This window comes from Nicotiana tomentosiformis, chromosome 2 (genome assembly GCF_000390325.3).
Source record: "Nicotiana tomentosiformis chromosome 2, ASM39032v3, whole genome shotgun sequence".
Lineage (NCBI taxonomy): Eukaryota > Viridiplantae > Streptophyta > Magnoliopsida > Solanales > Solanaceae > Nicotiana > Nicotiana tomentosiformis.
The window spans coordinates 153,819,400-153,847,294 of record NC_090813.1 but is presented as its reverse complement, the minus strand read 5'-3'; the positions used below and the strand labels follow the sequence as shown (position 1 = coordinate 153,847,294).

The window sequence follows — 27,895 nt, the reverse complement described above, 5'->3', positions numbered from 1 at the left end:
AGCTTCCCTCTCTTCTCTCTCCCGGATCCGCATACCCTCCAATCTCCTAGCAATTGACACCACCTGCTGGTATGCGATGTCCATCTCCAGTTCTCGGGCCATGCTGAATCTGATACTAAGGTGGAGCCCCTCAATAAATCGACGAACCCGCTCTCAAACAGTAGCATCCAAGGCTGGTGCATGCCTAGTCAAATCACTGAATCAGACCGCATACTCTGATACGGTCATAAAACCCCGGCGCAACTGCTTAAACTCCGCGCGCCACGCATCTTTGAGACTCCAAGGAACATACTCCCTCAAGAACATATATAAAAACTGAGTCCAAGTGAGTGAAGCTGCTTCAGCCGGACTATCTAACTCGTATGCTCGCCACCACTGGTAGGCCGCTCCTCTAAGCTGGAATGCCGTGAAAGAAACCCCACTAGAATCCATAATACCTATAGTACGGAGAATACAGTGACATTCCTCAAGAAAATCCTGCAGCATCCTCTAAAGCCAAACCGCTGAAAGTGGGAGGGTGGTACTTCTTGTACCTCTCGAGTTTGAGCTGCCCCCGTCTGAAACTGCTGCCCTAACCTAGGGCCGAACTGGGACAACTAGCTGCACTGGTATAATCTCTAGGCATGGTCAACTTGGGCCCATGGCTCTGGGGTACGGGCGGCGGGAGTCTGTGCTCCTCCCCCAGCCTGAGATGTGACAGGAGCAAGTGGAATCAACCCCGCCTCAGCTAGAGTGCCAAACATGCTCAAAATCTGGGCAAGAGTTTCCTGAAGTACAGGGGTAGTAACAGGCGTCTCAGGTGCCTGCTCTCTAACTGGAGCTATTGGTGGTTCCTCTGCAACAGCTCGTGTAGGTGCTCTGGCTGCACCACGTGGTCTTCTTAGGCCTCTGCCCCGACCCCAGCCTCTTGCGGCTTCAACAAGGGGCATGGGTATTTGATCATCGGATCCAGTTGTGCGTGTCCTCACAATCTATGAGAGAATATAAAGACAAGAGTTTAGAATTTCGAAGTCAACAAATGCGCACGATAAGGAATCAAAGAAGTGAACATTTTCCTAACAGTTCCATAGCATCCCGAAGATAAATACAGATGTATCCGTACTGATCCGCGAGACTTTACTAAACCTGCTTGTGACTCATAACACCTATGAACCTAGAGCTCTGATACTAACTTATCACGACCCCAAATTTCACCCTCCGTAAGTTGTCGTGATAGCACCTGGTCTCTAAGACTAGGTAAACCTAATAATTTGCGGACATACATAAAATAAAACTGAAGCCCAATTCTCAACATATGAAATAAACATAAACTGCAATTCAATAATTTTAACTCCCAAAAACTCGGTAGAAATAAGTCACAAGCTTCTAAGAGGAATACTAAGTGTCTCTATACATTAGAGTCAACCAAAATAAGGAAACAACATGATAAGGATAAAGGGGGACTCCAAGGTCTGCGGATGCTGGCAGATGTACCTTGAAGTCTCCGTATACAGTAGCTCACTGATATCTGGGCTGGTAAGCGGTACCTGGATTTGCGCAAAAAGATGTACAAAAGAGTAGCACGAGTACACCACAACGGTACCCAGTAAGTGCCAAGCCTAACCTCGGTAGAGTAGTGACGAGGTTAGGTCAGGCCCTACTGAAAATAATAGAAAAATAAGACAGAGGATATAATAATATAATGAGATGACTGAGGAGTGAACAACATAACAAATAGAGGTAAATAACTGGGGGCGCTCCCGAGGAACCGCCTCGTAGTCCCAAAAGTAAATATACAGTACAAAAGAATTTCCTGAGGAACCGCCTTGTAGTCCCAAAAGTAAATATGCAGTACAAAGGATCTCCCGAGGAACCGCTTCGTAGTCCCAAAAGTAAATATGCAGTACATGGGAATCTCCCGAGGAACCGCCTCGTAGTCCCAAAAGTAAATATACAGTACATGAGAATCTCCCTAGGAACCACCTCGTAGTCCCAAAAGTAAATATGCAGTACGGGGATCTCCCGAGGAACCTCAAATCACTTCAAACAAGGCTAAAACCACGAATCATACCCCAATTCAAGCTTAATGAACTTAAGAATTTTCAACTTCTACATTCGATGCCGAAACCTATCAAATCAAGTTCGATTGACCTTAAATTTTGCACACAAGTCATAATTGACATTACGGACCTACTCCAACTTCCGGAATCTGAATTCGACCCCGATATAAAAAAGTCCACTCCCGGTCAAACTTCCAAAAAATCCAACTTTCGCCATTTCAAGCCTAATTCAGCTACAGACCTCCAATTGACAATCCAGACACGCACCTAAGTCCAAAATCACCCAACGGAGCTAACAGAACCGACGAAACCCCATTTCGGAGTCGTTTTCACACAGTTCCAACTACGGTCAAATTTCTAGAACTTAAGCTTTCGTTTTAGGGACTAAGTGTCCCATTTCACTCCAAAATCAAAGACAAATCCCCCGACAAGTCACATAAGCATAAATGATATAAGGGAGGCAGTAAATAGGGGATCATGCTAATACTATCAAAATGACCGGCCAAATCGTTACATTACCCCATATTATGTTTGTGGTATTCACTCTAATTGCTATTCTTTTTCCCATAAATAAAATTTATCGGTGTCTACTACTGTTATATACCAAATCTTTTTTTTCTTCTTGATTTGGGTGGAGATTCTAAGGAAGAATAAATGGTAGGGGAAGAGAAGGTACGGGAGGAGAGAGAAATAGGTTTAAAGTGCTGAAGTGTCCTGTCACGTGGCGTCCACCTCATCCAAATATAATGCTACATAGGAATTTTAATAGATGGTGATCGCTATGGTAGTCTTCTGTTAAAGATAGGTATATATATAACAAATATGGTATCCGCAGGGATATATTTGTTCGGAAAGTATAACTAAGATTCAACGTGGACGAAAGCAGTAAATCTAGCCCTTTTCCCTTTTTAAACCACTGACGGGACCACTTACCGCTAGCTTGTATAGTTTGTCATGTTACCATAAAAATTGATTCTCGTTTTGGCAAATATTTGAATGTATCATGTATGTCATCAAAGAATTGGTAGGATACCACATTTTGTGGTATCATGAAAAAAAAGAGTTATCATCTCCATTTTAACGTTATTCATTTTGATAAGCTAAATTTATTTTAAACTATTTAATAAAAAGTCATTCATCACTTTTTCCATGAATTATTCATTGCTGTTATTAGTGGGAATATTATTTTAAAAAGTATAAAAAATAATTTAAATAAATTTTCATATTAGTAAAACTATTCAATGTCTTTTCTTAAAAGTCTGAATAAGCTTTGAAAGACGAAAAGTTTTTGTTGGTTAAGGAATACTCAGAATTTATTTAAAATAAAAAAGAAACAAGGTTGAAAATTTTGAATATTTTTGGTGTGATAGTCGGAGATAATTTCCCCAAAATACCCCTAGCTTACAGGTAGGCTCTTATTTAAAGCGCGCACACACTCTTATTACCATTATCCTTCATTTCATCATTTGGGTTCTTCCCAGTGCTTAATCCACCTGTCAGGTATTTTCTCTACACTCCACTCTCTTCAACTTTTAACTTTTCTCTGAAATCATTCCTTTTTAGCTAAAGATTAAATCTTGTTCTAGTGTTCTTGTGACAGCTGAGATGTGGACTGAATCTTGAAGTAAAAGACTCTGTTTTTTAGGGTAGAAATTAAAAATTTAGCTGAAAAGCTCTTGTTTTGTGTAACATGCATGTCATTTTTAAGGGTGTTTAAATCTTGGGGTAAAAAGGGTTCTTTGGCTTTCTTTTTTCCTGTGTGTAGATCTGCAAAAAGTCTTTGCTGAATCTGTTGCTTTTTTATAATGTATCGCATAGATCTGCTTATTTGTTTCTTGACTGTTGCTTGGTTGCTTGCGTACTTTACCTTTTTAATATCTGCTTAATTCTTTTCTTAACATGCAGCTTTTCTCTGCTTAGTTCTTTGTGTAAAAAGAATAACTTTGGCTTTTCCTTTACGTTTTTGCTACATTCTTTGTTTTATGATTCTCATTTGTGTAAGGGTCCCCATGGCTTAGTTCAAGTGACGAAGGTTGAGGGACTTGTGACTTAGGTCACAGGTTCAAGCCCTGGGAACTAAGCCTGATATTTAAGTGAAGAAGGGTAGAGTAAAATGATTCTCCTTGGTGTCAGGTGCTTTAATTTTGTAACTGAGAGGGCTTAAAATCTTGTAAATAAGCTGGATTTTGGTACTTATTCTGTTATGTTGTTCATTTGTAAAGAAATAGTAACTGCTTTATGCATGGCCTGCAAAATGTGGATCTGAAATTTGGGAAGCATGTCCACAAGTTGAGTTTGGACCATAATGTCTTCAGATCTAAATGATTAAGACCAATGATTTAAACCTTTTGTTTTATTTGCAAGGTGTGTTCCCACTCCTGCGGTTGAGGTAAATTTAATCACAAACCACACCACATTTTATTTTTTTGATTGCCTCTTGCGGGATTCCCACATAAAAGGTGCAGATCTGGAGTAAAGTCAAGCTCTACTTAGTGTAATCTGTAATAATAAGCTATGCCATTTTGAGGATTTGGTTTTGGTCTTGTTTCAAGTTATACTGCACTGGCTTTAGACTCCTCAGAATTATAAGTAGATGGATGGAAGTATTTGCTCAAAAGAATTATGACCTATTAGTAGAATATTCTGCTGATCTTAATAGATGATGCTTCTGGTAGATTGTTTCGTTGTTTATTCTATTTCCTATGTCTTATCTTTCTACCATACCATTCGCATTAGATCTGTAGTTTCTTATGTTTGCCTCAGTTGAATTTACCATCACAATCAGTAGAAACAAAGAGAGCACAATCAATGGCTTTGTTACCATAAAGAATGTATAATTAAAATCTTCTCTTGCTACTTTAGCTAAATTAGTGGGGCCTCCCACTTAGGTTATGAACTACCTTGAACTTCTTTTCATTTCATTTATTGCCTAATGATGTTAGTTCAAGTGATATTTTGACTTTCCATAACATCATTATTCATTAATGAGCTTATGCAATCTTATGCATCTTCCTGTTTTACTAGAAGTGGCCTTGAGTTTTCTTTCTTTTGTGTCATTTACATCATGGATAAGTGGATGTGAGATAAGTGTTCTCTTTTCTTGGCCATTCTGAAGGGTTCATTTCTGTGAAGCTTGCCTTTTTGTGTGCCTAGAACAGTTTTGGGTCTACAGAGCACATATGACACTCTTGTTTAGGGTTTCCGATTCAAATTTTCTTCTAATCATTTCTGGCTAACAGATATTTTTCTTTTTTCCCAAATGTTCATAATCACTTGTTTATTGAGAAGTCCTGATGCAAAATCGTGATTGATGTGATATATTACAAGGTTCGTGAATATGGAATAGTGGTAGGTGTGATTGATGATTTGCTTTCCTTTTATTCTCCAGTCTTATTAGATTAGTGTCAAGCTTTATAGCTTTATCTTGATAAGCTGACTTGCATTCTTGTCTATAGCGCATAACGTGTTTTCGTGCTTGTGGCAGCTCTGTTTGGCACCGGTTCTTCCAAAATGTCGGATCTTGAGGTTCCCCTTCGTCCCAAGAGGAAGAAGAATTTGGTGGACTATCTTGTCCAATTCAGATGGATCATTGTTATCTTCTTCGTCCTTCCTCTCTCCTTCCTGTATTACTTCTCCATATATTTAGGGGATGTTAGGTCTGATTGCAAATCTTTCAAGAAGCGTCAGAAGGAGCATGACGATAATGTTAAAAAGGTTGTGAAGCGTCTAAAAGAGAGGAATGCATCTAAGGATGGTCTTGTCTGCACAGCTAGGAAACCCTGGGTTGCTGTTGGAATGAGAAATGTGGACTACAAACGTGCTCGTCATTTTGAAGTTGATCTTTCTCCATTTAGAAACGTCCTTGACATCGACAAGGAGCGAATGGTTGCTAGAGTTGAGCCTCTAGTCAATATGGGCCAAATATCTAGAGTTACTGTCCCTATGAATCTTTCCCTTGCAGTTGTCGCTGAGCTTGATGATCTAACTGTTGGCGGTCTGATCAACGGCTACGGGATTGAAGGAAGCTCTCACATTTATGGACTGTTCTCCGATACTGTTGTGTCATATGAGATTATTCTAGCGGATGGGCAGGTAGTTAGAGCTACAAAGGACAATGAATATTCTGATCTGTTCTATGCTATACCATGGTCTCAAGGGACATTGGGGCTTCTCGTTTCAGCTGAGATCAAGCTCATTCCTATCAAGGAATACATGAAACTTACTTATAAACCAGTAGTTGGTAATCTGCAAGAGATTGCGCAGGCTTATATAGATTCTTTTGCACCTAGAGACGGAGATCAGGATAATCCTGACAAGGTTCCAGATTTTGTAGAAACCATGGTGTACAATCCCACAGAAGCTGTTTGCATGACCGGTAGATATGCTTCGAAAGAAGAGGCCAAGCAGAAGGGCAATGTGATCAATAGTGTCGGTTGGTGGTTCAAACCCTGGTTTTACCAGCATGCTCAAACTGCCCTGAAGAGGGGGGAATTTGTAGAGTACATTCCAACTAGGGAATACTACCACAGGCACACAAGGTGCTTGTATTGGGAAGGGAAACTTATCCTTCCATTTGGCGATCAGTGGTGGTTTAGGTATCTTTTAGGATGGCTCATGCCGCCCAAGGTTTCTCTACTTAAAGCTACTCAAGGCGAGGCCATTAGGAACTATTACCATGACATGCATGTCATTCAGGATTTGCTTGTTCCTCTTTACAAGGTTGGAGATGCTCTCGAGTGGGTCCACCGTGAGATGGAGGTAAATTTTACATATGTTTTCCATTTCAGAAAAGAAATGAACTAGAAGAGGAAATACTTTTGTGTACCTTTTGTATTAGATTTTGTTGTTTCTTTCAGCTATATTTTCTCATTGTATAAGTTCCTCTTAACAATTTTTAGGTGTATCCCATCTGGCTCTGCCCACACCGACTCTACAGGCTGCCATTGAAAACCATGGTGTATCCTGAACCAGGGTTTGAGCTGCACCGCAGGCAAGGTGACTCACCATATGCTCAAATGTACACCGATGTTGGTGTCTACTATGCTCCCGGACCTGTTTTGAGGGGTGAGGTCTATGATGGTGCAGAGGCAGTCCGTCAGTTGGAGAATTGGTTGATCGAAAACCACGGATTTCAGCCACAATATGCTGTCTCCGAGCTGACAGAGAAGAACTTCTGGAGGATGTTTGATGGCGGCCTATACGAACACTGCAGGAAAAAGTACAGAGCCATTGGAACATTCATGAGCGTGTACTATAAGTCCAAGAAAGGAAAGAAGACGGAGAAGGAGGTGCAAGATGCTGAGCAAGAAACAGCTGAACTTGAGACCCCTGAAGTTGATGAGCCCGCGGATTGAATTTAGATTGGTTTTCATGGACTTCTCTCTACTTTTCTCAGTTCTGTTGTGCAGTGTCTGAATTATCTATCTGTTAGTTCCCTTTGTCTGTTTGCCTGTAATGGCAGCTTTGACTTTCCTTTTAATCAGCTAGACTGGATTTAGTTAAACTATTGATTTGGTGCTAAACTAGAATTTGTGTTGAAACTTGATGGAAAGCCATGTTTCATATGCTGTTTGTATTTTGATATGCTATGATTTCTCCTTCAGGATTCCTTCTTAAAATATGATCAAATATTCATTTGTTTTTTTGAAATGAAAAAAAAAAACTATCTATAACATGAAGAAAGTATTATTAATAATATTTTTATTTAGGGTGGAGTGGGTAGGTAGGTGGGATTGGGGTTGGGGTTGGGGTGGGTTGCGTGAGTGGGTGTGGGGTGGGTTGGTGGGGATGTGGAAGGTTGAGGATTAGTTTTGGAAAATATTTTTTTTTATCTTGACAAGAAAAATATTTTCTTCCTAAGTTCATGAGAAAATTATTTTTCAAAACATTTAGGCCAACCAAAAATGAGAAAATTAAAAATATTTTTCTTCGTACCAAACATATCCTTAATCATTAACATTTAACATATAAATATTTTTATTTATTAATTAGTCATGATTACCACACATTAACATTTATATCTAACTAAAAACTATAGAATAATATATGATTATCATTTATCATTGTCACTTAGGACCTTACATATGTGATATATATAAAATTTAAACTAAGCTAATTAATAATATTATAAAAAGGTTCCAAAATTATGAAAAGAAACTAATTTAAAATAAACAATAAAAGAAAGAAGACGGAGAAGCGTTATGAATTAAAGTTTCATATCTAAAGGCGGGCATATGTTTATAGAACAAAATATGAAGAAAAATAAAAATAATAAACAAAAATCAATAATTATACGTTTAAAAATGAAAGTTTTACATGGCTCCATTCTTAAACTTGAAAAAAGTGAACACCACGACATGATTTGTCTATATCTATCTATATCTATATCTATATCTATCTATCTATCTCTCTCTCTCTCTCTTTATATATATATATATATATATATATATATAATATTATTATTATTATTATTATTATAAAAGCATGAATACGATGTTGGAAGACCAAAATAACCCTAAAATATAACTATATTGGATATAATAGTAATATTGTCATTTTCCTTTTTGTTTTGAATTTAGTTTGATTTAGGAGAAAGAGTGTGTCTAGGAATTCTATTCAAATTGGTTTATGATTCCAAATTATTTTCCATCTTTTAGTTTATGTAGCATTTGAATCGTCCATTATTAGGAGCAATGTAGCTTCAAAGGGTATAAAATACCAACTATATGAGTGGACAAAGGAGAGAATGTAGGATAGGGAATTTAATTAAAATTTTAATAATGTCTAATTTATTTTCAAGAAGATAAAATACCTAGGATATTAAACGTCTTATTCACTTTCAAGGGAGAGAAGATAGGGCAGAGGAATTAAATTAAAGTTTTTTTAATGTTTAGTTGTAATTTTAATGAAGATAAAATACCTAGGGTATTAACCGTGTCATTTATTTTCGAGGGAGAGAATGTATGAGCAGTCAATAGGCAACTTGTGCTGGTATAGCAATCGTAGTTAGAAGCAAAATATTGAGCGACAAAAATATATCAATTTTTAAATAACAATAACTCAGATGAAGACGAAATATACCTATTTGATTTTACCACACCTGAAGATTTTTTTCCTTTGAATAACATTGTAATTACATTCAATTTTCGGAGTTCCAAAGAAAACTTTTTCAAGTTGAGACTTAATTTTTTACTCCCTCATCTCAAATTATCTGTCGTATTTCTCTTTTACATACCTTTTAAGAAACATTAATTAGGAAGAGGCTTGAACTATTTTACCCTTCTTTATGTTTTAAGATATAATCTCTCTTCATTCAATATTTATTTTATTTATGTGTTATCTCCATTTTCGAGAACAATCATTATTAAGAGTAAAATGAAAAAAATATAATTTATTTTGTCCTGAACTTCTAAAATACCAAATAATCTGAGAAAACTATTTTAAGAAAGTACGACAGATAATTTGAGACGAAAGAACTTAAGTAACCAAAAATAGAAACTCTAAAAGTTTCAAAGCAAAACCTTATTTTTGTTGGGACTCATTTCCTTCCGTTAAGTAACTTTTTGTTGGGGCTAACTTAAGCAACGAGTAACTAAAACCACTAAGTTCTAAAGTAAAACCTTTTGGTGGTGGAATTTAAAAGGAAATTCTACCTCCTATAGTAAAGGTATACACCCTATTTATTATAAATTAAAATTATTTTAAAATATTATTTTTTATAGTTACCTTTTATATTTTATAGCAAAATATGTATTTATGGTATATACTACCATTGAGGCATGAAATATGCTATTTATGTATTTCCTCTCTTTCTTTCAATTAACACAAAATTCTCTCTGAGGTTTTTTCTTCTTTCTCTCTCAAAATCCCAACATAATTTTTCTTCTTTCTCTCTCTCTTCCTTCTCTCTTTGTTCGAGCATAATACATGCTTAGTTTATACGTCGGATATTGCAATGGATTTGTACTGCTTAGTTTCTACGCCGGATATTTGCAATGGATTGGTACTGCAATATTAGAAAGAAAGAGACTGCAGCTTTCTCTACGCAAGATATTGTAATAGATTTCTCTATACGGATACTACAATATTTTTTACGCCGGAGAAGATTTGAGGGCTAGGGTTTTTATTCATCTTCATTTTTAGTTTAATACGATATATACAATATTTTGCTTGGCCGAAAAACGCCATATCCGACGAACTTTCTTCCCTTCTTTGCTATTTGGTCACATACAATGATACAAATATATTGTATTCTGTACAAATTCACTCAAATATATTATATTTTTGTATAAATACATTATTTTTTGCCTGTATTTATGTATTTCGAAGGTTTGTATTTTTTAATACAGCTGAATACACATGTATTCATGAATGAATACATGATATAAACATTGAAATATACTGAATACAAACATTAAAATAGAACAGAATATAAACAGTGAATATATTTAATTTTAAAATACAATAAAATACAGTAAAATATACTGAATACAAATAGAAATACAGTGAATACAATCAATGAAATATACTGAATACAATATTAATAACATATATTAGGAATAACTAAAATGTTGCTAATACAAATTTATTTGAATACACTGAATATAAAATAGCGAATACAGTAAATACAATCATTGAATCTAATGAATGCAACAGTAAAAAAAAAGTATTGAAACACACGAAATACTAAAGTTAAATACAACAGTTATATACAATTGAAAAATCATTCTAATTAATTGGGTTGATAATAAGGCATGTAAGAATTGATTTTGTTGAGTCATATTAGTAGTGTATCCCGCTCATTTATATTATTTCCGTTATTAGACAGCTGAACATACCTATTTTTAAGGTGATTGATGTTACTGTATTCATGAATACATGGCGCGAATACATTTGAATACATGCGCGTACAGCTGGACTGTCCTGATTTTAGGTGCTTTTTGCTGTTGTATTCATTAATATTGCATCGCGAATACATGTGAATACATGCGCGTACAACTGGACTGCCCTGATTTTAGGCGCTTTTTGATCCTGTATTCATGAATATAGCAGCGGGAATACATGTGAATACATGCGCGTACAACTGGACTGCCCTGATTTTAGGCGCTTTTATACAGCAACGTGAATACATGTGAATACATGCACGTACAGCTGGACTGCCCTGATTTTAGGCGCTTTTTGCTATTGTATTCATGAATACTACCGCGCGAATAAATCAAATACACTACCGTAATAACTGAATAGTAGATATAGGAAGAAATTATGTATATGGTAGTTATAGGAAATTAATAACCACAAAACAATAGTGGTTTCTGAAAATTTCTCAATTTAAAATACACAATTTCTTTCCTTTTTTTTTTTGAGTGGGGTGTTATTATAATAGATTGGGTACATCTTAAGGAACTTGAATCTAAGTTTTGGGATGATTTGGTAGAGTTTTGAGGTAGTTTGAATTGAAAATTCGAAGTAGAAGATGAACATGAAAAAATGGTAGGTGTATCACACTGTATATCACTTGTACTACATATGTATCATATTTGTATCAAATATGTATCACATGTATATCCATGTATACCTGCGTGTGAGATACATGTTGTCACGACCCAAACCGCAGGTCGCGACGGGTACCCGGTGCCTTACTCAACCGAGTACCAACATAACATATCTTTCTTATCATACCATCATGGGTAAGTGGGCCAGAAAGGCCGTCATGAGATAACCAGAATAAACATAAGGGAATACTAGACATAGGACGACCCAACATGATATAGAAACTTATACATGTGACATACGTGCCTATAAGGCTGACATGATCATTTGTACACTCAAAACATAGGTCGACAAGGCCATACAAGTATCCATATACATGCATATGCGTATAAATGTCATATCATGCGTAGGTATATGCGTACATAACGTCATCAAGCCTCTGAGGGAATACCATCATATCATCTCGGCCTTTGTGGGCTAAATCATCAACGTATACCAGCTGATCAGGTGGTGGTGCGTATATAACACCATAACCTTTTCCCATACCCCATATACATATAATATATGCGTATATAATACCATCTGATCAATATACATGTATAAATGAATGCAATGCATAAGAAGTAAGTAAATAAGATCTCTCGGGATGTCATAAGATCAATATGCTTTCGGTTAATATCATGAAATAAACTTTATCAACTTACGTATTTTCTGAGACCCATGAAAAGACGATATAATAATAGGACACATGGGGAATCAAGAACATAGGCATCCCTAGTACTTCTAAGAATAAAGTCACTTGTGAAAGTTGCGAGTTTGCTCATTTCGTTGTATCATATGGATCATGCCAAAAGGAAAGAAAAGATATCCTTAACATACCTTATCACAATATGTCCAATAACCACGTTGAACTGGTCGCGTCGCACCTTAATCTACAATAATGATAATAATACTATCATTAAGTTACAGAAGGTTCAACTATCGCACAACGAATGACAAGCTTATTTTATAATAAAACGGGCATCATTTCCCCTATAATCTTTACTTTCCCCCAATTCAACATAACACCGACAACAACAAGAACACAATAATAACAATATGTATATATCATTTTCCAACCTTATCTCCATCACAATATACTACAAAATAGCTCACACACCCTAATCACTTCATACACAAAACGACAACCATAGTAGTGTCAAACAACCTTAAAATGTAACGACGAACGACCAGGACACCATTCCGCCATTATGCGGTGTTTCTCCATACCCTTTCTCCTCCAAAAATCCATAAAATAGCAGCAAAACAGACAACACAAAAACAACACGAAGCAGCCCACAAAACTGTCCACTACAAGTTGAATAACTCGAACTCACGGCTTCCGATCACCGTCCTGTAAGTTCTTATAGTTATTGAACTAATTTTCTACTTTTACAGAATAAAAAAATGGATAAAAGAGGGAAGTATACTAACCTTATTTGGTGAATATCTCATCTCCTATCTTGATTCTTCAATCCTTAGGTTCTCCTCCAACTAGAACTTGAAAAGAAGAGAAAATCATTTATGGTTTTGTGTTGAAATTTTGGGTGAAGTTTGCTGGGGTGTATCTATGATGTTTTTGATCTATAATGGGTGTAATATCTGAAGGAAATCAGCCCTTAAAACAGTTCTTTGGCCGATCAAACTAGCCTCTTTTTGGACATATTTCATCCTTTCATATAAGCAAGTAGGTGACATACCTACTTGTCACCTATGTAGTGTACACAGTCTCGCAAAAATACAAATATCTTTTTACTCCGATGTCGTATCGATATAGGTTTAATGATTTAGAAACTAGACTCGTAGATATTCAATTTTGTAGGTGATCATTCCGTAATTCAAAGTATAATGGGAGAAAAGCTCAGCTACATTTGACCTAATTTTCAGCACAATTATAAATGTTACTTGTGATGACCTTTGCCAACTTTTGTTCCACAACTCGCTTGACTTCAAAACGTAATACACGACTATCATACGACTAAAATAACTCGTAACATAACCTCCTTATCATATAAAAACCCTAGTATCACCCCAAAAGTACATGTTATGACATTCCCAACTTGTCGACATTCGACGAAACTTATTTTCTTCAATTTGTTTAGCTTCTAAGCCTTTCAACCCTCTTGGTACTTGTTATCCATGATCTTAATGATTTGTAACCTCCAACGTAACATGATTAACTTACTTTATGTACTTTCAAATATAATATTATTTATGATCTTACATCAATTAACTTACGACATACTCTCACGTACGGAAACATGGGGTGTAACATCATTCCCCCCTTTGGAACATTCGTCCTCGAATGTTGACTGATGCATTTATTAGTCTCATAACATATAGCTCTTATGAATGCTTTAATATTATTTTGGACATCTAGGCAATAGTTCTTTGAATAAATCCAAAGGCCAGGGCATACGGGCCTCATTCTCACACCACGACCTATGGTCAGAATTCTTCCAATCTCACTAACTGTTGCTACCTTCTGTCATGTAGTCTGTAGGACTTTGTCCTTGTATCTGTGCGTATGCTATCTTCTCTCCTTTTTCCTCTAGTTTTTAGCCAATCTCTAGGACTCACTTATGAACATATGTAGTACTATGACAAGCTGTCCCTCTGGGCATCCGTAGGTGTACTAAATTTGTTCTCTCGGTACTTTGTCGAACTTACGTCTATTGCTATATTTTATTTCATAGACTCGATTATCTATTCTTATGGCTAACCTGCATCTAGGTAGTTCATACTATACTATAACTCTTACTTTGGTTTTATTATTATCGAGGTCTTCTACCCAACTCCAAGTTACTCTCTCGCTGCTTATCCTACATGTATAAATCTAAGTCTTTTAATGCTTTCACATTACTGTTCATCTTAAGAATGACAACTTAATCTCATCTGATACTTTGGAAATTTTATCCATCTATTGGTGATTCACCTCAATGTTTATCTATAATCTACCAATGATAACTTGAAACCTCTTACGTAACACATTGTCACTAGAGCTCACGTCTTATTGGGGAACATCTGAAGTGATTTGCCTAATCCACCTAGGGGCGATACTATACTTCAATAACCGTACTTCATAGCATCCCAACGTGATTCATCTTATGTGTGTGTGTGTGTGTGGGGGGGGTGTATTCTAATGCCATGCAATTCATGAAATCCCTTTTCTTTAAATCATTAGTCAATGAAAGGCATAAATGTCACGCTCTTATCTATCACCATTACACCCTTATTCTACTACCAGGGCAGCATTCCATCTCTTCTAAATGCTCCTAGTCTTAAACTCCTCCGAGTTTATTCAAGCTATACTGAGCTTTCTATAACTTACGAAAACCATCAGCTCTCTCGCTTTGATGGGCTTAATTCCGAAGGCTTACCTATTCTTGCCACCTTCTCACTCACCTATTCTTATCCTTACTCCTATCTACCTAAAACCTTGTCACTCTACCATACTTTAGCTTGCGACCTACACATATCTATTTATACTACCCGCAACCCTCCTTTAACTTGCTAGCACCATATATTTCCTTTCGTATCTTCTCAATTGTCTATAAATATAAGCAATTACTTTTCCTGGTCGTTCTGCCACTTGTTGCATGAATACTTGGCTTATCTTATTTCCCACGAATACTGGAATTTTCTATAACTCATATGATTTCAAATATCACTTTTGATTTTTTTTCTTCCCGTTCATTAGCCACGATAGGTGCCACTTTCTTATGGAGTGCAATCAATGTTGTAGTGAGACTCTTGTTACAAGACCATTTCTTCTTTATGTCACTATGCTTAGGTTGAAACCTTCTTCCTTATTTCCTTAGCTAGTCTTTCTTTGTAGTACTTAAGGGAGACTCTCTGACTCATGTAAAGATGCGAGCTTATTACAACGTATACCTGAAGGAATTTTTGATGTTCTTACTCGCCTATAATTATCCTTACTTACTTACCTCCGCGCTCTTGTGCTCGTATGGTTGCTTCTGAACTGAAATTTTGAATGTCTCCCCAGTGGCACTCTCTTTTATTTCCGTAACACCTATACGACACCTTTAACTACCCAAACTCCTATCTGAATATTTCTCAAGTATCACAATGTCATATCTGCGAGACTGAATTCCATATGTTGGGGTTCACTATGTTTATCTTGCACGATCTGTTGATTTATCTGTTGTCACGAACCAAATTTCCATTAGAGGTCATGATGGCACCTAACACTGCTGTCAGGCCAGCCAACAATAATTGATTAACTTAATTACTCATTTTAGTATTGTTGAAATCATAATTTCCCTCAATTAAATAATAGGAGATAAAATTTACAGAGTAAATGGAAATGTCTCCACAACTACCATACTGAGCAACCCATAAGTACCCCCAAAACCCGGTGTCACAAGTGCTGAGCATCAACTAGAAAGTAAAATAAAATACAGCATCTGTCCGGAATACAAATTGGACAGGAAAAGTATATAAATAACTCTGAAGGAGACTCTGCTGGTTGCGGATCGTAACATGAGATGAAACTCACCTAAGTCCCCGCAATAACCGCGCCTCTGTTCTCACAAGGCCACTAGACATATATGCACCTGCACAAAAATATGCAGCAAGTGTAGTATGAGTATATAAATCAATGCATACCCAGTAAGTATCTAGTCTAACCTCGAAGAAGTAGTGACGAGGGGTCGACTCCGACACTTACTATGGGCTAACAATAAATACCGATATTATACTTAAGCATGGATTGTATGAAACAACTGTAAACTCAATAACAAGAAGTGAGTGGACAATTCTTTTATTAATAGGAAAATTTTCCAAATTTATTCTCGTCATTTAACAATTTATATCTCAAGCCAAAGAAGCAATATCAATTATAATTGGTTCCAAAGATTTATCATGCGCAAATTATGCCGAGGTCGTACGGCCCGATCCAACATAATATTTAAACTGTGCACTGCCGAGGGTCGAACGGCATGAACCATAGATGCATCTATCTGCTACTGAGGCGTTCGGCCCGCTCCACAAAAGAGAAAATATATTTACAACAACCAATTCAAGATTTATTAAGGGGCAATTAGTCAAGGGAATACCAAATTCTCATTAACGGTCAAGAAAATAAAGTTTAACCTTTTACAATTCCTTTATCAAGTTTCAATATGATTTAAGCAATTAAATTAACAAGTAGGGTACAACATTGTAAGTATAGCATGGTATGGGTCCTAGACTACCCGGACAATAGCATAATTAGTAGCTACGTGCGAACTCTCGTCACCTCGTGCGTACGTAGCCCCCATAAATAGAAGCACATTTTAATTCAATTCGCCTATGGGGTTAATTCCCTCTTACAAGATTAGAAAAGAGACTTACCTCGCTCCGAAAATTCATAACCAGTTCCAAAGCCTTTCCAACAACTCAAACCGATGCCCACCGCTCTAAAATTAGTCGAACTCATGTGCCTGGATTCCGAAAATTTTCGAAGATAAACATTACCCATAGCCTCACGAACTCAAATATATATATATTATTCTCAATTTCATGCCCAAATTCGTGGTCAAACCAAAAATACCAATTTCTAGGCTTTCCACCCAAACCCCAAATTTCTACAAATTTTCATGATTTATAATCCAAGTATTTAACTCAAAATACACGAGAATCACTTACCTCTTTGATGTTAATGGAACCCCTCTCAAGATGCTCTCAAAAATCGCCTAAGTCCAAGTGGGAAATGGGGGAAATGAGATAAGTCCCGCATTAAAAGCTATTGCACAGGTCGCAGATGTCGCATTTGCGACACCTGGTTAGAAAATGCAAAGGTCGCAAATGCGAAACTGAGCTCCCCACTGCCAAGGTCGCAAATGCGACCAAAAGCTCGCAAATGCGAAGGCAGGCTGGTCGCAAATTCGACTGGAAATCTCGCAAATGCGAGTCCTGCCCAGATCAGGCTTCTTCGCAATTGCGAAGCCTTTCTCGCAAATGCGAACCAATACTCGCATTTGCGATACCTGAGACACCAGCAAAGAAAAATCAGAAAACTGAAGCCTTATCAACCATCCGAACGCGTCCAAAACTCCCTCGAGCCCTCAGGACTCTACACTAAACGTCCTCATAAGTCTAAAAATACCATACGAATTCGCTCGCTGCCTCAACTAACATCAAACAACATCGAAATCATGAATCGCACTCCAATTCGATCTTAATGAACTTACGAACTTCAAACTTCTACATTCGATATTGAAACCTATCAAATCACGTCCGATTGACCTCAAATTTTGCACAGAAATCACATTTGACATTACGGACCTACTCCAATTTTCGAAATCAGAATCCGACCCCTATATCAAAAAGTCCACTCCCGGTCAAACTTCTCAAAATCATCCAAATTTTCAACTTTCGCCAATTGACGCCGAAATGACCTACGGACCTCCAAATCCACTTTCGGATGTGCCCCTAAGTCCAGAATCACTATACGGACCTATTCCCAGGCTCGAAATCCCAAAATGGACGTCGATAACATTGAAATACACTTCAACCCAAATTCATGAAATTCTTTCAAAATGCCAACTTTCCACAATAGGCGCCGAAATGCTCCCGGGTCGTCCAAAACCCGATCCAGACATACGCCTAAGTCCAAAATCATCATACAAACCTGTTGGAACCTTTAGATCCCGATTCCGAGGTCGTTTACTTGAAATCACACCTTAGTAAATTCTTCCACCTTAAAGCTTCCGAAATGAGAATTTTCTTTCTAAATCAACTTCGTACTTTTCCGAAATTCAATTCCGACCACACGTACAAGTCATAATACCTGAAGTGAAACTACTCATGGCCTCAAACTGCCAAACGACGTGCTAGGTCTCAAAATAACCGGTCGGGTCGTTACATTCTTTCCCACTTAAACATACGTTTGTCCTCGAACGTGCTAAGAACTGTTCTGGAGTTGTCTGAAATCACCGTTTAACACCTCGTGCACCTACCCATGCTACCATAACTCAGTTGAGCACATTAGCTCGAGCCAATCTGAAGACCTTCCCCTTTATTTAGTCAAGTAAGCCTTAGAGTCAAATTCCAACATCCGAAATTCTACACCAGGCCTGTTTCCAACATACGAACACCGTGTCAATCACTACACACTGCACCAAACACGATTGTATACCCTTAATGAATTCTTACCATGCACCGCATAGCTCATTTGCCCAAGGCAATCTTTCCAAAGCACAACAGCTAAAATTTCCACTGACCCGAAACCCGTAGTGTACCTCATGACCAATCAAGCCTTGATTTAACTCTCGCAATACATCTACGACAAAGAAGATATGTAGAACTCATAATCATCTGCCGAATAACAATTTATGGAGTCTCTCCTCCCGACAAGAACCATTACCTCATTCTGGACTGAATAACAATATTTACTCTTTAATATGCCTTATATAAATCTGATCACACTGATCCCAGGTCCAATAATCTCGTTTCACCCAGTACAAGTTGCTCAGGCAATAAGCCACCTCAGATACTGCAAAAGCCTCATATGATGCCACATTGTGCTAACAAGCTACAAACTCGAATATGATACATAAGGAAAACGAACTCTGGAATGAACTACTCAACCCACGTAACTAATTTAATAACCGAAAAGATGTTATGAACCTTCCTTAGAAATGAGACACAAAACACACAAGAATAGCTATGTGAAACTGTACTCAACGTCACACTGTTGCGGCGTGCAACCCGATCCACATATGATACCGTTGCGGCATGCAACCCGGTCCAACCATGATACCCGTGGCGGCATGCCACCCGATCCAAACAACATGCCCGTGGCGGCGTGCCACCCGATTCACACATAATAATCTAAAGAAAGCACACATCGAGCCGTAACGCTTATACTCACGAAATGCCCGAATATCAACCGTAAGGACGCCAAGTGCATAATACAAATCCTGGGGAGATGGGTAGCGTCATATGCTATAAAACTCAAGCACAACTAAGGTGCGATATATGATCTGCATCTCGAGAGCCATCCCGCTCACATAACATCACTGCTATGCGGGACCTCAACACATTGTACAAATAATAAAGCCGTCTCACAACCCACATGGCACAATAGAGTATTACATGAAATAGATGGCGACGAAATTAACATCCCACGTCCGAATACTCTTTCATAAGGAATGCTATGCTGAATGAACACACCCAGGCTGGTGTAGAGTACACATCCACATTTGGACCCATCAACGGACCTCAAACCGATTCTGATCATACCATGCTCGGGCAAATAACCTCTCAAGGATCCACACTGACCTTTTTTCCATGACACGCAAGATCAACCGTTGAATCCGGAACAAACTTCCACAATTCGCAACCAACTGAATAGAGCGCCTTTTCAAGCCTAAACCCTCACATTAGCGATAGTACAAAAATCTCCATACTTGATTTCAATCTTTAATCAATCGAGTGACTACATGTCACACTTATACAATCTTCCCGTGGGATACGCTCCCATGACCTTCCGTACCAGGTAACAAGTCTGCACCTCCATACCGCCAGCCACATTAATGCTGTAAAGCAAATCAAGAATCCGCAAATCAGTACACAAAGCCTCTTACACAGGACACCGATATCAGTTGACGCTAAAGATAATACCAGCTGATTCTAACCATCTGAATTCTTTCCTACTCGTTCGAGATCGTGACATTTTTGTCAACTCCGAACCGTAACCTTGATCCTCAGCTTCCGATTTCCATGCCGCTCACTGCATCTAACATGACAATAAGTGAGAGTACAAGAAGTCCATAATAATCCCTGATCCACTAATAGAATAAACACTCCGTCATATAGCAACCTTTCACTTAACTCATTTCAGGAGAACCATTGCAACACGCGACTGAATTCTCAAAACCGCAGAAAATACAACCCCAAGTAGTGGTCTAAACCGCCATGACCATTCCGAGATTCACACATAACAAGCCATAATAATTCGAATGCCTCCAAGTAAAATCAATTACGGTGGACGTCAAGCCTCACACGTACCGCCACAACAACCTGTAAAACTTAACACGTTGAAGGAACTGATCATTGCCACATCATGCCGATTCAACCATTGCTAACCGATCTAACCTCTTCTAATTTACTCCAGACTTGCCTTAGGAATAATAATAGCTCCATTCAATGCATGACTAACCCAATTCGCACTCACCCAGAAGGACCCTATTTCATGAGACCACGTTGTCTCAAAACCCACAAACCATCTCATACCCTCCTTGTGCGCACATTTGCATCTTCAACTGGTACACCCATTCTGGTATTTCCTTTATGAATCCGAAGTTATTTTCTCCCATTCCTTCAGTGCTACACTGCAAACCGATGATAACATAGAACACTCCAAGCCCCTTTTCGTAATCCGCTGCAATGCTCGATACTTAACCATACTACGGACTCGAAATCCTTAGGCACCGCACTTTAAATTTTTGGAATCCACTAGGACCGTTGTTGAGAGTCACCCACTCTGACTTGTTCCCAAATATGATCAAACTCCAAGGCTCTGCTAGCACATGAACGCCCTCTCAAAGAAGCACCCGACTGTATCACCTTTCTCGTATATCACATCTACATGAAGCATAAATCCTGAGTCTTCCCAAAGCATGAACATGTATCGATTAGGCCAATTATAACACACATTCCTCAAATCCTTTGCTAAAATCACCACTGATGTTCTCTTTCCTTAGTCGTAATAACCCACCAATATGCCGATAACCAGAAACCTTATAAGTAGACAACCATGCAATTCAATCGTAGGCGGTGGGGCTCTCCCACATAGATTGAATCTACCATTACATAACCCTGAAACCTACCAATATTCCTTCTTCCAAAATGACATGACCTCGCGCTATCGACCCGCCAAATTCCTCGAAATCTTTATGTTAACCATTTCACGAACGCTCTGAATCCCTAGCCACAGTCACATGTTCAACCTCTTATCGGGTAGCCAGTAGAATTCTTTGCAAAAGCTTCGTCAACACCACACAACCGTTAACCTGCTCACCGGAAATAATCCACCTATGGAAATTCCACGCTGACATCTTCCAACAACGCTACACCGAGTACAATTACCACGAAACCAATAAACCATCCTGAGCTCGTGCTTATTCACCAGCTATACATGTCCGTTCACTCCTCATGGACATCAACTAAAGGTGCGACAATATATTCCAATCTAAAGTCATGTTGTATCCTTCTTCATATTAAGAAACTCCTTTCCGTTGTATCCAACCTTTCTCCGTGTAGTAGCTAATATTCCAAATTAAATTCGTAGACTTAGTCACTGTCCACCATGAGTTCCAAATCACTCTAAATTTTCCTCAATGCGTGTAGCTATCCTACCACAGAACCCATATGCTACCCAACCACTCTCCTACTTTGGTCAGACCCTCTCCTTTAAGAAACTACTCAACTTCTGTTTTCTTACACATGGCCTTCTAGAAGTTTAACCACCGCAAGACACCTCCCACATGTCCTTCCTCATCCTTCGCTGCCCAGTTGTTGCCTTAAATAAAAATTCATCTCTGTAGCACCTGAACCAACATATCACCGCCAACTCTAAACCTCCTCGAAGAACATCTTTCTTGAGCCATCAACATTAGCATCACCGATTCGATTCTGAACCACAACACACTGCGACCTCTAACAGCTGCTTCCCCGGCACCATTCACAATACTCTACCCCAAAGGCGATTTTGAAGAAGGACATAACATTGGCGAGCTTAACACATTCAATCAAGGACGACGACACCATATCATGGATGAGAATTTTGCCATGCTCAAAAATATCAAGTCTCGTTACTCTATCAACCCAACCCTGAACATTCATAGTCCGATTGCCTTTCCTCCGCTGGAAATAAAACGCTGAACCTCTGAATCATGCACTGAGAAAAACCTCCATTCAAGTCATTCACTGCCCCGACATATAGACAAACATTGTACCATTACATCAATACTATGCGATGACAACTCATTAATCATCATAACAACCAGTGCCCATGTCACGACCCAAAATCCCACTAGTCGTGATGGCACCTAACCCAACCTGTTAGGTAAGCCAATTTTAAACTATCCAATTCCAATGAAATTAATTAAAAGAAAATATCCAAAACCGATACATCTCCCCAAGAACTGGTAGTACAAATCATGAGCTTCTAAGAATAGAGTATACAAAGCAGAAATGAAATAAATACACAGTCTGTTTGAATAATACATAAACAGAGATTTTATAAATCTAAGGCTACCCTGAACAAGAGGCAGCTACAACAGGAACACAGGTACATCTTCAAGTCCCGCAACCATCGAGCACAGCAACCACAACAACCAACATCTGCACGCAATGTGCAAAAGTGTAGTATCAGTACAACCGACCCCATGTACTGAGTAAGTAACAAACCTAGCCATAGGTTGAAAGTAGTGACGAGCTTCCACCAAGTCGGGTCCAAAACCAATAGTCCACAACAATCCATAACAACATAAAGCAAATAATACCAGAAGTAACTAAGAGAAAAAATGCTCAGCCAAATCATGATTTCAAAATAGTAGTTCTTTCTTTCAAATACATCAGTGAAAACCCAAATCGTTTGCTGGAGTTGCCAAAAATATGAATAGTTTGAAAACAATAAATTTCTCCCAAAATCTTGTCAATAATAAATAAGATGTTTCATTTTCCTTCCGGATAACCCGTGTAAAAACAAATACATCACTATGCCCATCTGTCAACAATGTGTGAAAAATCATGAATGATGTGATGCAGTACAACACGAGGAAATACATCTCTATGCATATATGTCATGTGTGCATGCCAATGCAATGCAACTCAATGATAAAAATCATAAACAGCCCCTCGGGCAGAACATCACTCATATACAGCCCTTCGGGAAAAACCTCACAGTCACTCATGCCACTCGGGCATAACTCACAATCACTCTTGCCACTCAGGCATACCTCACAATCACTCTTGCCACTCGGGCATACCTCACAATCACTCATGCCTCCCAGTCACTCAGCACTCGGCACTCGCACTCAGTAGGTACCTGTGCTCACTGGGGATGTGTACAGACTCCGGAGGGGATCCTTCATCCCAAGCGCTATAATCTGCACGGACAACTCACGTGCGATAATAATAAAGTATGCTATAGGTGGGCAGCCCCGATCCACACTCATCCTCACAATTCAGGCCCTCGGCCTCACTCAGGTATGCTGCAGTCGGGCAGCCCCGATCCACATTCATCCTTACAATTTAGGCCCTCGGCCTCACTCAGGTATGCTGCAGGCGGGCAGCCCCGATCCACACTCATCCTCACCAATCAGGCCCTCGGCCGATATCAAACATGCTGCGGCGTGCAGCCCGATCCCATAAATATGGAACATGCTGCGGCGTGCAGACCGATCCCATGAATATGAAACATAAATCATGCCCTCGGCCTCACTCAGTCATAAACCTCTCAAGCCACTCGGGCATCTCAGTAAAACAGGGCATTCGGCCCAAAAACATTTTTATGCATCAAAATAGAGTCATAAAACTGAGTTATGATATGCAATGAAATGAATATGACTGAGTATGACTTTTCAATTTAACACAATAATTCACAGCAATATGACCTCTGTGGGTCCCAATAATACTGGCACATAGCCTCAACATGATTTGTAATATGCTTTCCAGCTCAATTTCTTTAACACATAAAATCGCATGAAAAATACCAAGGTTATTTAACTATAAAATTCCATATGAACAATTATGTCATAATTTCTATAGTGCACGCCCACACGCACTCTTGCCACTCGGGCATACCTCACAATCACTCTTGCCTCCCAGTCACTCAGCACTCGGCACTCGCACTCAGTAGGTACCTGTGCTCACTGGGGATGTGTACAGACTCCGGAGGGGATCCTTCATCCCAAGCGCTATAATCTGCACGGACAACTCACGTGCGATAATAATAAAGTATGCTATAGGTGGGCAGCCCCGATCCATACTCATCCTCACAATTCAGGCCTTCGGCCTCACTCAGGTATGCTGCAGTCGGGCAGCCCCGATCCACATTCATCCTCACAATTTAGGCCCTCGGCCTCACTCAGGTATGCTGCAGGCGGGCAGCCCCGATCCACACTCATCCTCACCAATCAGGCCCTCGGCCGATATCAAACATGCTGCGGCGTGCAGCCCGATCCCATAAATATGGAACATGCTGCGGCGTGCAGACCGATCCCATGAATATGAAACATAAATCATGCCCTCGGTCTCACTCAGTCATAAACCTCTCAAGCCACTCGGGCATCTCAGTAAAACAGGGCATTCGGCCCAAAAACATTTTTATGCATCAAAATAGAGTCATAAAACTGAGTTATGATATGCAATGAAATGAATATGACTGAGTATGACTTTTCAATTTAACACAATAATTCACAGCAATATGACCTCTGTGGGTCCCAATAATACTGGCACATAGCCTCAACATGATTTGTAATATGCTTTCCAGCTCAATTTCTTTAACACATAAAATCGCATGAAAAATACCAAGGTTATTTAACTATAAAATTCCATATGAACAATTATGTCATAATTTCTATAGTGCACGCCCACACGCCTGTCACCTAGCATGTGCGTCACCTCCCAACAATTCACAAAATATATTTATTCAGGGTTTATACCCTCAACTCCAAGATTAGAAGAGTTACTTACCTCAATCCAAGCAAATTCTTTATTCCAATAAACATTTTTCTCGTGATTCGGCCTCCAAACGCCTTGAATCTTAGTAAAAAAATTTCAATACAATCAACACGAGGTATAGAAATCAATTCCATATGAAAATACTAATTTTCCATAAAAATACGAAATTTAGTTCAAAAATTGCCCGTGGGGCCCACATCTCGGAACCCGACAAAAGTTGCAAAATCCGAACACCCGTTCCGATACGAGTCCAACCATACAAAAATTATCAAATTCCGACATCAGATTGACCTTCAAATCTTCATTTTATATTTTTGGAAGATTTTATAAAAATCTGATATTTCTTCCATAAATTCACGGATTCATGATGTAAATGAATATGAAATCATGAAATATAATCAATACAGGATACGGAACACTTACCCCAATGTTTTTCCGTGAAAATGGCCCAAAAATCGCCTAAACCGAGCTCCATAAACTCAAAAATGAGTAAAAATGGCAAGAACCCCGTTTTATAGACCCTCAGTTGTTTCGGGCATCACAGGTAGCGTGGGGCGCTGCCTGTGGCACAGTTTTCAGCATCCCAAAATTCCCAGCGCCAGGGCTAGCGCCCCACGCTACCCTGGGCGCTCGCGGCGACGGAAAAATCATTCCAGACATGAAAATAGGCATAACTCTCTCATACGATGTCCGAATTCAATGATTCTTTTTGCTATGGCTCCGTAATTTCAATACGGATCTAATACTTTAATCAAAACTGAATTTGGAGCTCATTTGCTTGATGTGATAACACATATTCTTGAAGAATCGACATCGAACATTCTAGGTTCGATGCCGAAACATAGCAAATCAATCCGGAATAAACTCACATTTTGCGTACAAGTCATAAATGGAATAACAAAGCTGTTCCAATTTCAAAAATATTATTCCGACCTCGATATCAAAATGTCAACCCCCCGGTCAAACTTCCCAAAATTCAACTTTCGGCAATTCAAGCCAAATTCCACTACGAATTTCCAAATAATTTTCCGGACACGCTCCTAAGTCCAAAATCACCATACGGAGCTATTGGAATCATCAAAATTCGAATCCGAGGTCGTTTACACATAAGTCAACATCCGGTCATTATTTTTAACTTAAGCTTTAAACCTTGGAACTAGATGTTCCAATTCATTCCAAAATCTTACTGGACCCGAACCAATTGCCCCGACAAGTCACACAACAACTGTAAAGCCCAATTTTAGCAGTAATGGGGGAAGCAAGGTTGTAATACTCAAAACGACCGGTCGAGTCGTTACATTCTCCCCCACTTAAACATACGTTCGTCCTCGAACGTGCCAAGAGTTGTTTCCAAGCCATCAAATCACCGTTCCATCTTACCACACACGTACCCGGGGGTGAACCCGCGTCACCCTATTCCATATAGGCTTGGCAATACAATCCAACTGAATTCATTAATTTAATTCTAGCCCATAAACCTTGGAATTAAATTTCCAACCTTTAGAATTTCTTTCAAGACACAAGTCTTACATTTACACACCGTATAAATCCGAACAAGTTGCATCGAGCTATAACTATCACCACGGATATAATCAACCAACATATTACACAACTCGCTTGCTCGTAACACTATTCCCGATCACAGTAATTACTCCAAACCAACCAAGTACTAGTATAAAACCTCATATCATGCCAAACCTCATCCCAAAATCTTTGTACACTGTTGATAATAAAAGAAACACGCGAAAAAAACAAGTCACAGAGCTCTCTCGCCCCAACCAGAACCATAATTACTTTTTTTTGAGCAGACTTTCAATATTATCCTCCCTAACATACGGCAATCAAACATGATAGTACCCATTTGAGGTCCAATGACCTTATATTACTAAACACAACTATTTCCACAGACATACCGCACCAATATAACTCAGAGCCACAACTCATGCCATCTGTGCACCAATACGCAACAATTCAAATATACTCAGTCATGAAAAATGACTCAAGTGAGAGAATTGCCCTGCAATATTAATAACTACCGCCACAATGAAATGCTAAAAATTCATCATACACCGTAGAACCATCACCCGATTCTAACACAAGGTTCACACCTTAATATAGCTCTGCTGCAATGTGTGTCCCCATCCAAACGTTAGTCCATATAATATACCCCGAGCCACCCTGCTCAAAATCAATAACCACGGAGAGGCAAATGACAAAAATGCCACACAAAACCTGAAAGAACATAACCATTACGCAATCGATCATGCAATACCCAAATACTCATCACGCTCAAATTCCACTATAAAACTCAAATAGGACCGCACTATCTGTTCACATAACCAATGAATCACAACTCCTCGTAGCATAAAGGAGCAACTCACAGATCATCTCAGAACACGAATAAGCTCAACATCAACCGAATGACACATCCCTCAAAAATAGCAGTATGGAGCCAACCATTCTGGCTCGGTGTAGAATACACATCTTAATTGGACCTACCAATGGACCGCTAAATCACTCGGGTTACCCACAAATAGATAAAAATTCTTCTGAAAATCCATAATGACTTAATCATAACACATTCTATCATCTGGCTAGCTCCAGCCACCACTTCACAGTCCATAACAATGAAA

General features: G+C 38.8%; 1 protein-coding gene across 3 annotated transcripts; it reads left to right on the top strand.

Moving 5' to 3' along the window:
- Positions 1-3,408: 3,408 nt before the first annotated feature.
- Positions 3,409-7,641, top strand: LOC104115748 (delta(24)-sterol reductase). 3 transcript variants are annotated; one of them, XM_009626441.4, is made up of 4 exons: positions 3,494-3,539; positions 5,328-5,387; positions 5,524-6,797; positions 6,938-7,641. In XM_009626441.4, the coding sequence occupies exons 3-4, from the start codon at positions 5,550-5,552 to the stop codon at positions 7,391-7,393; spliced, it is 1,704 nt and encodes a 567-aa protein (XP_009624736.1). In that variant the 5' UTR covers positions 3,494-3,539; positions 5,328-5,387; positions 5,524-5,549; the 3' UTR covers positions 7,394-7,641. The 3 variants fall into 3 exon arrangements, with proteins under 3 accessions (XP_009624735.1, XP_009624736.1, XP_070052358.1); XM_070196257.1 differs by having other exon boundaries at positions 3,514-3,539; positions 5,328-5,366; XM_009626440.4 differs by lacking the exon at positions 5,328-5,387 and having other exon boundaries at positions 3,409-3,539.
- The last annotated feature ends 20,254 nt before the right edge of the window (positions 7,642-27,895 follow it).